The 13,077-nt window shown below is 42.2% G+C and overlaps 1 protein-coding gene across 4 annotated transcripts in view; it reads left to right on the forward strand.

Moving 5' to 3' along the window:
* Positions 1–13,077, forward strand: part of GPR180 (G protein-coupled receptor 180) — a 35,556-nt gene that overhangs the window by 1,760 nt on the left and 20,719 nt on the right. For 3 of the 4 annotated variants that reach the window (XM_053307067.1, XM_053307065.1, XM_053307064.1), the window contains exons 2-4: positions 1,887–2,045; positions 9,070–9,270; positions 12,864–13,044. In XM_053307067.1, coding sequence (XP_053163042.1) covers positions 1,887–2,045; positions 9,070–9,270; positions 12,864–13,044 — 541 coding nt within the window. The remainder of the gene's footprint in view (positions 1–1,886; positions 2,046–9,069; positions 9,271–12,863; positions 13,045–13,077) is intronic. The other variant, XM_053307066.1, reaches the window with a different exon arrangement.

The following is a 13,077-nucleotide window of genomic DNA, read 5'->3' on the forward strand; positions in this document are numbered from 1 at the left end:
CTTGCACACTTTTCAGATTGGGGTGTGTAACAGTTTGGTGTGAAGGCTATTTCCTTCAGGTCTTCAGGAAGAAATTGCTACAATTGGGAACCCATGGGAGTTGTGGTGTGAAGATCTATGGTGTTCTAAATCTGAACTATGGTGTTATAAATTTAAAAAAAACCTGCGTTCTACCCTGGTTTGGGAGTTCTGTGCGCTCAATTTTCAGTTGTGTGAAAGCAAGGTAGGAGGAAAATTTGGGTAGAAGTGATTGGATGGAAGTAAGGTAGGAGGAAAAGCTACCCAGGTCTTCCTCCTACCTTGCTTCCACACAACCAAAAATTGGGAGCACACACATCCCAAACCTGTATAGAATACAGTTCTTGATTGTATGAATGACCTCTGTGTCTTGATATCAGTTGGAAAATAATAATGCAGACATTTTCTAAACTATTTAAACTAGAGTCAGCTAATTGAACTAGATTCTGACCTAGTTCAGTCATCATTCAGAACTAGTATGCAGAATTCAAGTGTGCTTTGGTGTGATATCTCCAAGCTTTAAGCCTCTGTACTCCCCCTTCCTCTCAAAACGTGAGGGGGAGAAAGAATTCTACTTCTGATTGTAGATTCATTCCTAGTTTTGTAGCCCTGTTCATTGTTTTCAATTTCTGGTTAGAACACGTCAGGATTTGCTGGGTTCAGATATCACAGTGAATCCTGGCTTGTTTTAAACCAGGTTCAGTAGCAGAATACTTCTTCCCCTCATGCACAAAGAGGAGAGGGGAATACATGAGCCAGGTCTTACATGGAATTGCATGGAACCATGACTTAATCCTGGTTTTGCTTGATGTCTTACCCAGGCTGTTGTTAGAGCATTTGGCAGCAGTCTATATTGTGGCAGTGATGTATATGGAGGTTATATGCCAGCATTAACAGCCATCTAGTGCACAAGCCCAAGACTTGCAGACAATTCACAAAGCCATGGTTTAGTCCTGTGATGTGTAAACAGCAGGCCTTCTTAGAACACTTGGCAATTACAGGTGAAACTCGGAAAATTAGAATATCGTGCAAAAGTCCATTAATTTCAGTAATGCAAATTAAAAGGTGAAACTGATATATGAGACAGATGCATTACATGCAAAGCGAGATAAGTCAAGCCATAATTTGTTATAATTGTGATGATCATGGCGTACAGCTCATGAAAACCCCAAATCCACAATCTCAGAAAATTAGAATATTACATGGAACCAAGAAGACAAGGATTGAAGAATAAAACAGTATCGGACCTCTGAAAAGTATAAGCATGCATATGTATTCAGTACTTGGTTTGGGCCCCTTTTGCAGCAATTACTGCCTCAGTGCGGCGTGGCATGGATGCTATCAGCCTGTGGCACTGATGAGGTATTATGGAAGACCAGGATACTTCATTAGCGGCCTTCAGCAATTCTGCATTGTTTGGTCTCATGTCTCTCATCCTTCTCTTGGCAATGCCCCATAGATTCTCTATGGGGTCAGGTCAGGCGAGTTTGCTGGCCAATCAAGCACAGTACACTGTATACTTTTCAGAGGTCCGATATTGTTCTATTCTTCAATCCTTGTCTTCTTGGTTCCATGTAATATTCTAATTTTCTGAGATTGTGGATTTGGGGTTTTCATGAGCTGTACGCCATGATCATCACAATTATAACAAATTAAGGCTTGACTTATCTCGCTTTGCATGTAATGCGTCTGTCTCATATATCAGTTTCACCTTTTAATTTGCATTACTGAAATTAATGGACTTTTGCACGATATTCTAATTTTCCGAGTTTCACCTGTATCTGTTTTGAGGCAAAATGCCAGTATCAACTGGTACTATTTCTGTTCTTATCTGTGTAATAGAATTTGACTTCTTTTTAAATATCAAGGTGATTGTGCTCTTCTGTATGTCAGAATCAACAATGTAGCAACAGCTATTGGAAAAGAAGCCAAACTTCACCTGTTTCAAGCTCAGGCATGGCTAAAGCTTCAAGAAAGCCCTCAAGAATACAACTGTGTGCAGAAATTGTCCAAAGCTCCGTTGACAAGTGAGTTTAATGGGGGATGGGCATATGGAAGACAGCCATTTATGACTTTTCATTGGCAAGTGTGATATCTTGTCTGCACATGATAGAGGGAGGGAGATAACTTTGTTGCAGGAAGATAGCAGCGCTTCTTTTTTATCACTTAAAAAAATGGCTATTTGAGCATAGCCATTCATAAGTTTTATAGCAATGGGCAAATCAGGTCCAAAGATGTATTGTAAATTTTCAAATAAAAATCTCTTCACCATATGATAGTGAGGAGTTGTATTGCTCATCACGTTTCAAGTAACATCTGGCATGGTACTCATGACATTTGTCCAACCATATTTCATCCTGTAATCATAATCCCGTCTGAGAGGGAAAAGTCACGTTTTTCCAGGTACAATATATTATATCTGAAGTATGTTCCTGATCAGTCCTCAGGACAAAAGTATTGTCTCAACAGGTCTTATGTCTGCTTATAAGCTTAATGCTTTATATATCTAAAAAGTCAATGATGTGTTTCCAATCTTGCGAAGGCTTTTTGGAGTATGAGCAATGCTTGGAAGTCTAATGACTCTTGTGCAAAAACAAGGACACAGGAAGAAAGGGGAAGTTGTGCAAGGATTCCCATAGCACCCCAGCAGTCTCTCAAAGTCGTGCATTCTTCATTGGTCAGGATATCAGCCAGTGTCAGTATTTATCCTCTTTTTGGAACAAATACAGCAATGTTCTAACCTTCGAGCTAAGCCTTTCTGAAGTTATTGAAATAGACTGTTAATTTAAATTAACAAATTTAATATTTGTTAATTTAAATGCCAAGCGCTTCAAAGCATATCAAGTATATATTTTGAGGTAAATTAATAAGTCTCTTAGAACCTCTAAGTTGTGTTTGTTTTACATTTTTAACATAATATTTGCCTGTCATCTCCTCTCAAAGTTTTTTCTTACATGGTTAAAAGACTGAACTCTCCGTGTAACTGATTTAAAACAAAATTGTTTCATTGCTTAATTATGTAATTAACTGTTGATCACTGAATATCTTGAGTGTTAATATTTGAATTAATAATTATGCTATTATAGGGTAAGCATGCACTGTTATCTAGTTTCTGGAAAAATAATTTAGTTTTGACAAGATGACTCTTACCTCCCCCCGTTACAGACTCATTGAAAATGAAGCCAGTAATTCAGACTTTAAAGCCTAATGTCACTTTTGTGGATCACACGTATTTGATGAGCAAAAATACTGAAGATCCTCTTAACAACAACTTTCAAAAAAGTGCTAATCAAGATTATTCTTAATGTGTGTATTATCAAAGCAAGGAAATGCAAATTACATTTCAGATGAGCAATATAGCATTAATAACCATAAATAATTATGTAATTGAATTAGATACCAAAAACATGATTTTAGTATTATATATTGGCTGTGATATGAATAATTCTAACTAAAAAGGGAGTTTTTCCTTTCAAATGACTTAACATAAGAACACCCCTGCTGGATCAGGCCCAAAGCCTATCTAGTCCAACATTCTGTTTCCTACAGTGGTCCACCAGATGCCCTCAGGCAAGAGCTAAGGGCATGCCCCCTCTCCTGCTGTTGCTCCCCTGCAACTGGTATTTGGAGGCATCTTGCCTCTTAGGCTGGAGGTGGCCAATAGTCCCCAGAACTAATAGCCGTTGTTAGACCTGTCCTCCATGAATTTTTCTAAAACCTTCTTAAAGCTGTCTAGGCTGTTGGTTGTCACCACATCTTCTGGCAGAGAATTTCATGCATTGTGTGAGAAAATATTTCCTTTTGTCAGTCCTAAATTTCTTAGTGATCAGTTTCATGGCAGGACCCCTGGTTCTAGGATTATGTGTGTGAGAGAAATTTTTTTCTCCCTATCAACTTTCTCCACACTATGCATGATTTTATAGACCTCTATCATGTTTCCTGTCAGTCTTTTTTTCTAAACTAAAAAGCCCCAGGTGTTGTAGCCTTGCTTCATAAGGAAAGTGCTCTAGGCCCCTGATCATCTTGGTTGCCTTCTTCTCCAGTAATGTCCTTTCCCCCCTGTGCTAGAGCTCATCGTTGATGGGTTGTGGACTGAGCATGCTCGAGAGACAGGACTGTAACTTTGCAGAGTAACTTCCTGCTGTCAGGAGGCGCCTGTATCCCTGTTCTGGTCCTGTCTCGCTAAAGATCGCAGGTCATGGAGAGAGCTATCTAACTTTTGGATATTCAGAACTTTTTCTCAGGCTAGTCCTTTCTTTTCTGGCTTCTCCTTCTCCCTCTCCTTTCCATAGATTGTGCGAGGGTGGGGGAGGAGCCATCTTAGTCCTTTTTTATTACCAATTCCAAAAAGATTCTTTGTTCCATTCATCTCAATTCGAGGTTTTAAAAAGATTTTTGTTTGTTTTACTTCCCTGTGTTTTCGCTCCCCTGGTCATGGAGTTTGCTCACACAGAAGAGCTTTTGAGGAGGTCCCTTTCAAAAGGCCCTTCAATTACTGCCAAAGATCTACCAGTGATCTTGCCCATTAGGGCAAAATTGGCTTCTCCGATCCCACTCCTCTCGGAGAAGCAGCGGCCCTGCTCGCAATGGTAGCGGCACCCAAAAAAGTCACCAGGAAAATCAAACACCTCTCCAGAGAGCAGCCCCAAAAGAAAAAATCTCCATCCTCTGTGCAGTTGAGCAAGTATCTTCTCATCAAGGATGTATGCCGGAGGACGAAGCCGTGCCTAAAAAGCGGCTCAGCAAAAGGCGGCAAACATGGAGCCAACAACCAGTGCCTGAAGGGTGATCCCCTGGTGTCCCCTACCAAAACACCTGTGGTGTTAGGCACCTGAGGGGGAATCGGCTAGTCCGCACAGTCCCACCGCACCTGGCCCGATCCTGGCTTCGAAGATATTCTGGCGCCATTACCACCCCACCCACACCTAAGGAACCCCAGACACCCTCCGCTCCACGTTTCTCGCCACCACCAAAGGAGAAACCGGCCGATCCTACCTGAGGAAATTGAGGGGTCAAGAGCCTACACCATCTATCCTAGTGAGTAACCCCATCTCCCTTCTGCATGGGCCGGTTCCCACTGTTCCCCCGAACGTGGTGGAATGGCTTCGGCAGTTCTTGGGTGAGGGAGGCTCTGCTCTTTGGGACACTGTATCTTCACCAACCCCCCCCCCCCAAAAAAACCCTCCACAAGCCCCAAGCACCAGTCCCAGCTACACCAGTGGTACTGGCCAGGCCCAGGCCTGTTAGGAACCGCCTTTCCTCCTCTTCACCTGACTCTAGCCCCAGAAGAAACACTATCTCACCCTTGGAGCGTGGCCGCTTTCTATCCAAACAAGCAGGCTACAGGTGTAAATGTAGGTTTTCTTCCTCGGAATCCTCCTCCGGCTCCTAAGCCTCAGCCTATTCCCCCTCTGGTTCCTTCTTTTCCTGTGCTACCTCTGCCTACCCTACCACATCCAATCCTCCCGTTAATCCCACCCACCCCTCCTATCTTGCCCACTGCTGACCCTGCTCCAGCACCTCCTATTGTGAACCCAGTCCTGCCCACGGGCCCAGCCACCCCTGCTATGCCAGTATCCGACTCGGATTGAACCCTGGCTCCTCAGTCCCAATGCATCCAGATAGTTCTGATATTGAGGAGGGAGAACTGTCAGGCGAAGAAGCTTCTCAACAAGTCCCCATCTCTTCTTGCCTCTTTTTGTCCGCAGATTTTGAAGTATAATTGTCTAAAGCCAAAACAGCAATTAATGACGTTGCCTCTGTTGAGCCCTCTCAAATGGATCTGGATGTAGATAAAAATGTATTTCCTTTTTCAGCAGCCACTGTGCCATTCCTCGCTCTTTTTCATAAAGTCATGCTTTCAGAATGGCAACAACCAGCCTTCTCATGGCCCGTAGGCAGCTACCCTAGAAAGCATTACTCCCTTCCTCAGGAGGTCTCTTCTCTCCTCTCTATGCTCCGCATTGATGCTCCAGTGGTACAAATGGTCTTGGGGTTTATCCTTAACACTGAAGGACAAGAACTACTAAGAGTCTCTAAAGATAGAAAATGTGACTCACTCCTTTAAAAAACTCACGAGGCTTCCACAGCTGTTAGTAAGGCTACAACTACTAATTCCATTTTCTCTAGGGCAACTGATGGCTCAGGCAGTTTGTCATCTCCTTTGGTTCCATTTGGACCATGGAACCATGTTCCCTCCACAGAAATATGCTCCGGCATTTACTCTTTTATTCCTAGTGCTGAAAAAAGATGGGTCCCCTGGAGGGCTGTCCTGGATCTCAAGTGCCTGAACAGATTCATAAAGAAAAGGAAGTTTAGGATGGAGTCCTTGCATACCATCAGGAAGGCCATATGTTTTAATGACTACCTAGCCTCAGTGGACCTGTCAGAAGCATACCTCCACATCCCTATTCTTCCTCAGCACCAGAGATTCCTTCAACTCACTTATGACAACCATCATTTCCATAACAGGGACCTCCCGTTTGGACTATCATGCCCCCCCCCGAGGTCTTCATGAAGGTCATGGTCTCCCTTAAGGCACACCTCCACCTATAGAGAGTGCACATTTACCCATTTTTTGATGAGCTCATACGAGCTCCGACCTTCCAGCAAGCCAAATCAGCAGTACATCACTCTCTGCTATGTCTCAGGGACCATGGCTTCATCGTGAACAAAGAGAAGAGTCATCTCCTGCCATCCCAAACCCTCCAACACCTGGGCACCCTCTTCAATACGGCACAGGCTTCAGTTTCTCTTCCAGAGGAAAGGCAGACCAAGATTGCCTCGCTTCTCCACCTGCTACTTCAAGCTCCATCAGTCGACCTGATGCTCCTCTCCCTGGGATCCATGGTGGCCTACATGGAATGTACTTCATGGTCCAGGTGGCACTGACACCCCCTTCAGTGGCTCCTCTTTCCTCATCAGGACGCCATCATGGCATGCACTCACCGCCCAGTGTGGTGCTACCTAGGAAAGTACACCAATCCTTCCAGTGGTGGTTCTCACCAGCTGTTGCGGTGGGTCATCCATTAACAGTTCCCCAAAGAATCATCATCACAACAGACACCAGTCTAAAAGGCTGGGGAGCACACTGCCAAGGACACCTGGCACAAGGCACATGGTCAGCAACAGAAAGCAGGAGGAATATCAATTGTCTATAGCTCAGGGCAGCCAGACTTGCCCTCTTGGAGTTCAGTCATCTCCTACGGGGCAGTCCACATCCTGATCCAGATGGACAATGTTACTACCAAAGCCCATATCAGTCACGAGGTCGGCACAAGATCAAGAGCACTGATGGCCCCCGGCTTTGAACCTTTATCCTCAATTAGTCTAAAGCTCCTATCTTACAAAGTCCTGTTCCTAGTGGCCATCACTTCCACCCACAGGATCTCAGAGCTTGGCGCTCTATCAATTCGAAAATAACTGTGCCTCTTCCAGCCAGATGCCATCGTTCTCAAGTTGGAATCCACCTTCCTTCCCAAAGTCAACAACTCCTTTCACCAGTCTCAAGATATTGTCCCTCCCGCCTTTTGTCCGTCTCCAGTCCACCAGAGAGAAAAGATGTGGCACAAACTCTATGTCCGCAGAGCCCTTCATAGATACCTCAAGTGCATGGAACAGTTCCACAAATCAGATGCACTCTTTGTGGCCTTTTGCCCATCTTCTCAGGGTCTCTAAAGTGCTTCTGTCTAGATGGTTTAAGGAATGTATTCGGCTCACTTACAAAACTCTGAACCTCCCCCTTCCAGGTGGGATCATGGCACATGGATATTTGTAAAGCAGTGACATGGTCCTCCATTACTCCGTTTATCTGACATTACAAGATAGCTTCCTTCTCGGCATGTCAGACTGCCTTTGGGCATAGAGTGCTAGAGCAAGTAGTCTAGTACATCACCATCCTACAATCCTTCCGCTTGGGCATGTCCCATCAATGATGAGCTCTAGCGCAGAGGGGAAAGGAACACTGGTCTTACCATGAAGGGTTCTTTTTCCCTGTGTCTGTAGCTCATCGTGCCCACCTGGATGCACTTTATAAGTTGAGCTTTCCTTGGTGTTCTTCTTACTTGGTTGGTATGGGTGTCTTTGACACAATTTGGGGTGGAGTCAGCTCCTAGGGCTCACAGCACGAGTTATTTTATGTGTCTCCATCCGTGCATATTTGTTCTCCTTCTAACTCTGTTTTATATTCAGCTTTTTCCCTTCATTTACTGGCTATCCAGATTACTCTCTCCTCTCAAGTGCCACTCTTCGCTACAGTCCCGGAACTGGGATATAGGCCCCTCCTCACAGCAGGAAGTTACTTTGAAGAGTTACAGTCCTGGTGACCAGAACTGTACACAGTACTCCAAATGTGGCCGCACCACAGTTTTGTATTAGGGCATTATAATACTCGCAGTATTATTTTCACTCCCCCTAATTATTCCAAGCATAGGATTGGCCTTTTTCACAGCTGCCACACATTGAATCTACACTTTCAATGAGCTGTCCACCACAACCGCAAGATCCCTCTCCTGGGTAGTCAGCGACAGCTCAGACTCCGTCAGCGTATATGTGAAGTTAGGGGTGGGGGAAATGGATCACTTTACAATTGCCAACACGTTTGTCATTTTGTTGCCCACTTCCTCAGCTTGGAGAGATCGTTTGGAGCTTGTGAAATCAGGTGCCATAATAAAGCCTCTCCATACCATAATTGAGCTGATGAAGCACGTGCTTTGCTCCCTCCCATTCATTGAGTTGGTGAAGCGCATACTTTACTCTCTCCCGTTGAAATCAATAATAATTAACAGTGCTTAATTTGGATGGATTGTGTCCTCTGATTTTTAAGGTGTGTACACACAGTTTAAAATTTTGTGTACATGCCTCACACATGCACACTGAAAAATATGTGTTTAATATGGTTTCTTTGCAGAGATCCAGGACTAACTACAGCTCTTGTGTTGAATGTAGATGCAGCAGAAAATGTGTGTGCATTGCTTAGCTGTTCCCAAATCTGAAATTTTTTTTGCTTACTAACTTTTTAAATTTGCTGATTTAATCTGCTTCTTTTTGTAGTGAACATGAACTGCACAGAACAAAATTTGACAGTGTCCCAGGTTCCATACCCAGATACATGGTATGTGTTTTATGTCGACAAGTTTACCTGTGAGAAGAATTATGAAAACTCTGAATCCGAGGATGTTCAGTTTGAAATGGTGTTACTAAACCCAGATACAGAAGGGAATCCATTAGATCACTTTAGTGCAGGGGAATCAGGTAAGATGTTTTTCTTGACTTTAGAGGGCAAGTATGAAGTTGGGAAAGTGGCAAATGAATAACATATAACACTTTATCTTTAGGAAGTGTATTTTCACAGGCAAAGAAACCTTTACATAATGTCTTAGAATGCTTTGTAGGACAAGGAGAGAGCTCTCGTCTTCTTGCTTGGAAAAGGCAAACAATCAATCACTTCACAACAAGCTGATCGATCAATCGATCAATTTTTATTACAGCCATTGGCCAGCCAAAAGATAAAATCCAGAACAACAAATATAACTAATATGCACAAATAGTGGCTGGTATTTACACACAATAAAACAGTATACTGGCATCCAAGATAAATTACTTTAAAAACAGTAAAACAACTCCTAAAATTGAGACCTTAATCTCATAGCAATATAAAAAAATGTGGCCACCAACAAGTTGATATAACGGCAATGAAATATGCACAACTAGCCAACCCCACACAGAGCATCTGTGCGCTCTTTGGGGCAGGCGGTTACCTCTGCCCCAGTCTCTGCTTCCGGGCCCAGCCATCTCTGCTCCCCACTGCCACTTCTGTCCCCCCCCCACTTTCTTTCCCCACTCCTGGGCCTTGCCTCCACGGCTGGGCTGCCGCTGTGGCAACCAGTCCTCCTGGGTGCGCCTCAGCCAATCAGGAGAGTCTGCTGCCCAGCCAATCAGCTGGGCTCTGGGATGCACATTCCAAGGCACACCCAAGAGAATTAATATAATAGATCCTGTTCTTTAGATGAAATTCCTAGATCTCTTTAATGCATACAATTAAAAATGTGTACAGCTAACCAATACATTTCATTGCCTCTTTCACTTCCTCAACATAAATAGAGCATTGTAACTGTTCAATAGACATAGCCTCTTTAATCTTACACTTACTATATTTCCTTCAATAGTCAGAATAAGCACCTTTGTTTGTGCAACCCTTCATATTTTTCTTTCATATGTTTTGCCCAGGGTTTCAATTGATCTTTATTATATTGCATATCAGACTCTAAAACAGCATTTGGTCATGTCTAAACTTAATGATAGTAAATGTGAGATGAGGGCTTGTTTGATTTGTGAGATGGAGGGTTGGTGCTAAGTTAAGGAAACGGTGTATAAGATTGCATGTTCGAAATGTGAGGAATTTTATATTGGGGAGACAGGGAGACCCCTGGTAAAAAGGTATAAAGGGCATTTAGTTGATATGCAATATAATAAAGATAGATTGAAACCCTGGGCAAAATGGAAGAGGTGCTTGTTCTGGCTATTGAAGGAAATATAGTGAGGCGTAAGATTTAAAAGGCTATGTGTACTGAGCAGTTACAACCCTCTATTAGTGTTGAGGAGGAAATGAGAGAGGCAATGAAAATTATTGGTCACTATAAGGGTTAATTTTTGAAAAGCCACTTTCCCCATGTCCTTGGATTGGTTATCTAGTTTCAGTTACTGTACTTAATCTCAACTGCTCCCAGCATCTTGAAACAGAGCATTGATTATGTTTGGACATTGAAAAGCGTTTGCTCAATTTGTAAGATCTCTTATTTGCTTGTTTTATTGTATGCATTAAAGAGGTCTAAGAATTTCATCACTTAACAATGACTTTAGAGTGCTGGATTGCCTTAAGTCACTCACATAGACCAGGGTATTTTCTTCTTCTCCTTTTTCTATTCTGTAGAATGATCTGAAACTTCAGTTTTGTTCCATTTGTACACCTTAGAGAGAAAATTCTTTTGTGGATGATTAATCCTATATTTGACCACTAATTTGGATTAATTTCAAACTGTGGTGCCTTAGAAGATCCAGTTACTCATTAATCATTAAGCAGCTCGGTTTAATAATTAGACAATTAGCATTCATTGATTCCAACTGATAACTGCTTTTGTGGCTTGACAACATAAGAATTTGCAGTGTAAGAAAAGAGAGCCTCCCAAAATGACTTCTTCAAACTGCATCAAATTCCTAGCCATCAATATATAAAAGAAAATACCTGAATTGAGAACCACAAATAATATCAACCTATTCCTTATGTTATAACTACTATGAATATTTATATACTGCTTTTCAATAAAAGCTCTCACAGCAGTTGACATAGAAAATAATAATAGTATGACTCCCTGTCCCAAAAGTGCTAACAATCTAAAAAGAAACTTAAGCTAGACACCACCAGCTGTGCTAGGGTGCTAGGGTTGGATATGTTGTTCTCCCCCTGCTATATATAAGAGAATCAACACTTTAAAATTGCTCAGTTAGCAGGGGTATTGTTAGGAATCCTAAAGTCCACCTTTTCCTTATCTGTATATGCAGGTTAGTGCCATTTACAGTCTTATTGCCATTAAAATATTGTTCTTATAATCGTACCTCATGTGATCAAATGCATAGGATTGACTAAACTACAGAGCACACCAATATGACTTTTTAAGTATTACAACAGTGACACCTGGTGGTAAGACAGAGGTACCACAAATAACTGTTGCAGGCCTATCTTGTGTCATCATAGGAAAATCTCCACAAATCAAGTGTTCAAGCTTTTGTAAATCTAAGACAAAAATGAAAGGTGTTTGCAGTGTATCCAGCATAATGTTTGTCTGCCAACAAACTGTAAATGTGGAAGCTGCCCCTTCAAACATTGTGATCACCATGGGGACTTGCCGTGGATACACTGCAAACATCTCTTGCTTACATCATGGGGGAAAGAGGGATAAGTGTATACAGGAAGCAAAACATTTTTGCTAGTGAATGTTGGCTTTGATATTCACTCGCAATGGGTGAGACACAAACTCATGTGTCTTCCTGGGTATATATTGCACTCTTTTCCTTGTTCAAACAAGGCACATAGTGGAAGTGATTTTTCCCCCTTGGCAACTATATATATACAGGAAAGTCCTTTGAGGGCCACTCTCTGTTGACACACAGAAGATGAAAGCTGTGGCTCACATATAAAATAACGCTGTGTTCGCTCAAGGGGAAAAGGGACAGTTATAACTGATTTCCATCCCTTTCCTTTGCTGCCCTCAGTGCCTCTTGAAAATCTGTCTCTAAAAGTATTCAAACCCTCAGGGACATATGAGGCGGGGGGTAGACAAGAAAGGGAGATGAGTGAAAATTGCCCTTCTTACTCTGTATGTGGCCACTTTAAACATATTTTGGAACCATTGATAAGAATTCTAAGCTGCCAATAAGAGCTAAGCCTCTTATTGGCACTTAGGCTAGACTACTAATTATTAGCTTATGTATATGTTTGAATTACAAAGTCAGCCCTAACACTTAATTGGCTGCATAGGAAGCTTTATACTGTATGCACAATAGCCAAATCCATGTTACCATCTAGATGTTCTAAGACATTCCTGTTGTAGCATGTGATTTTTAAAATAAAAAATAGTTTTTATGAAGAAATTCTCTGCTCACATCTTCACCAGTTCTCTAAAATAATTGGCCCTAATGCTCTTTATGCTAATACACAAATGATAGGTTCTTATACCAGCATTTCAACATTGTCCTGCTGGAGAACATTTGTCCTGTCACAGTGCTTGTGTGTGTGTGTGTGTGTTTATATATGCTGAAATGAATTGAGCTGGTACTTTTTTTCCCAGGCCTACATGAATTCTTCTTCCTGCTTGTCCTGGCATATTTTGTTGCTGCCTGCATATATGCTCAATCACTGTGGCAAACCATTAAGAAAGGAGGGCCTATGAACACAGTGTTAAAGGTTCTATCAACTGTTTTGCTGTTGCAGGCTGCTTCAGCATTTGCAAACTACCTGCATTTTTCAAGGTAAAAATAGGAAAGTCAAGGAATATGAACGTA

Source organism: Hemicordylus capensis, chromosome 3 (assembly GCF_027244095.1).
Source record: "Hemicordylus capensis ecotype Gifberg chromosome 3, rHemCap1.1.pri, whole genome shotgun sequence".
Classification (NCBI taxonomy): domain Eukaryota; kingdom Metazoa; phylum Chordata; class Lepidosauria; order Squamata; family Cordylidae; genus Hemicordylus; species Hemicordylus capensis.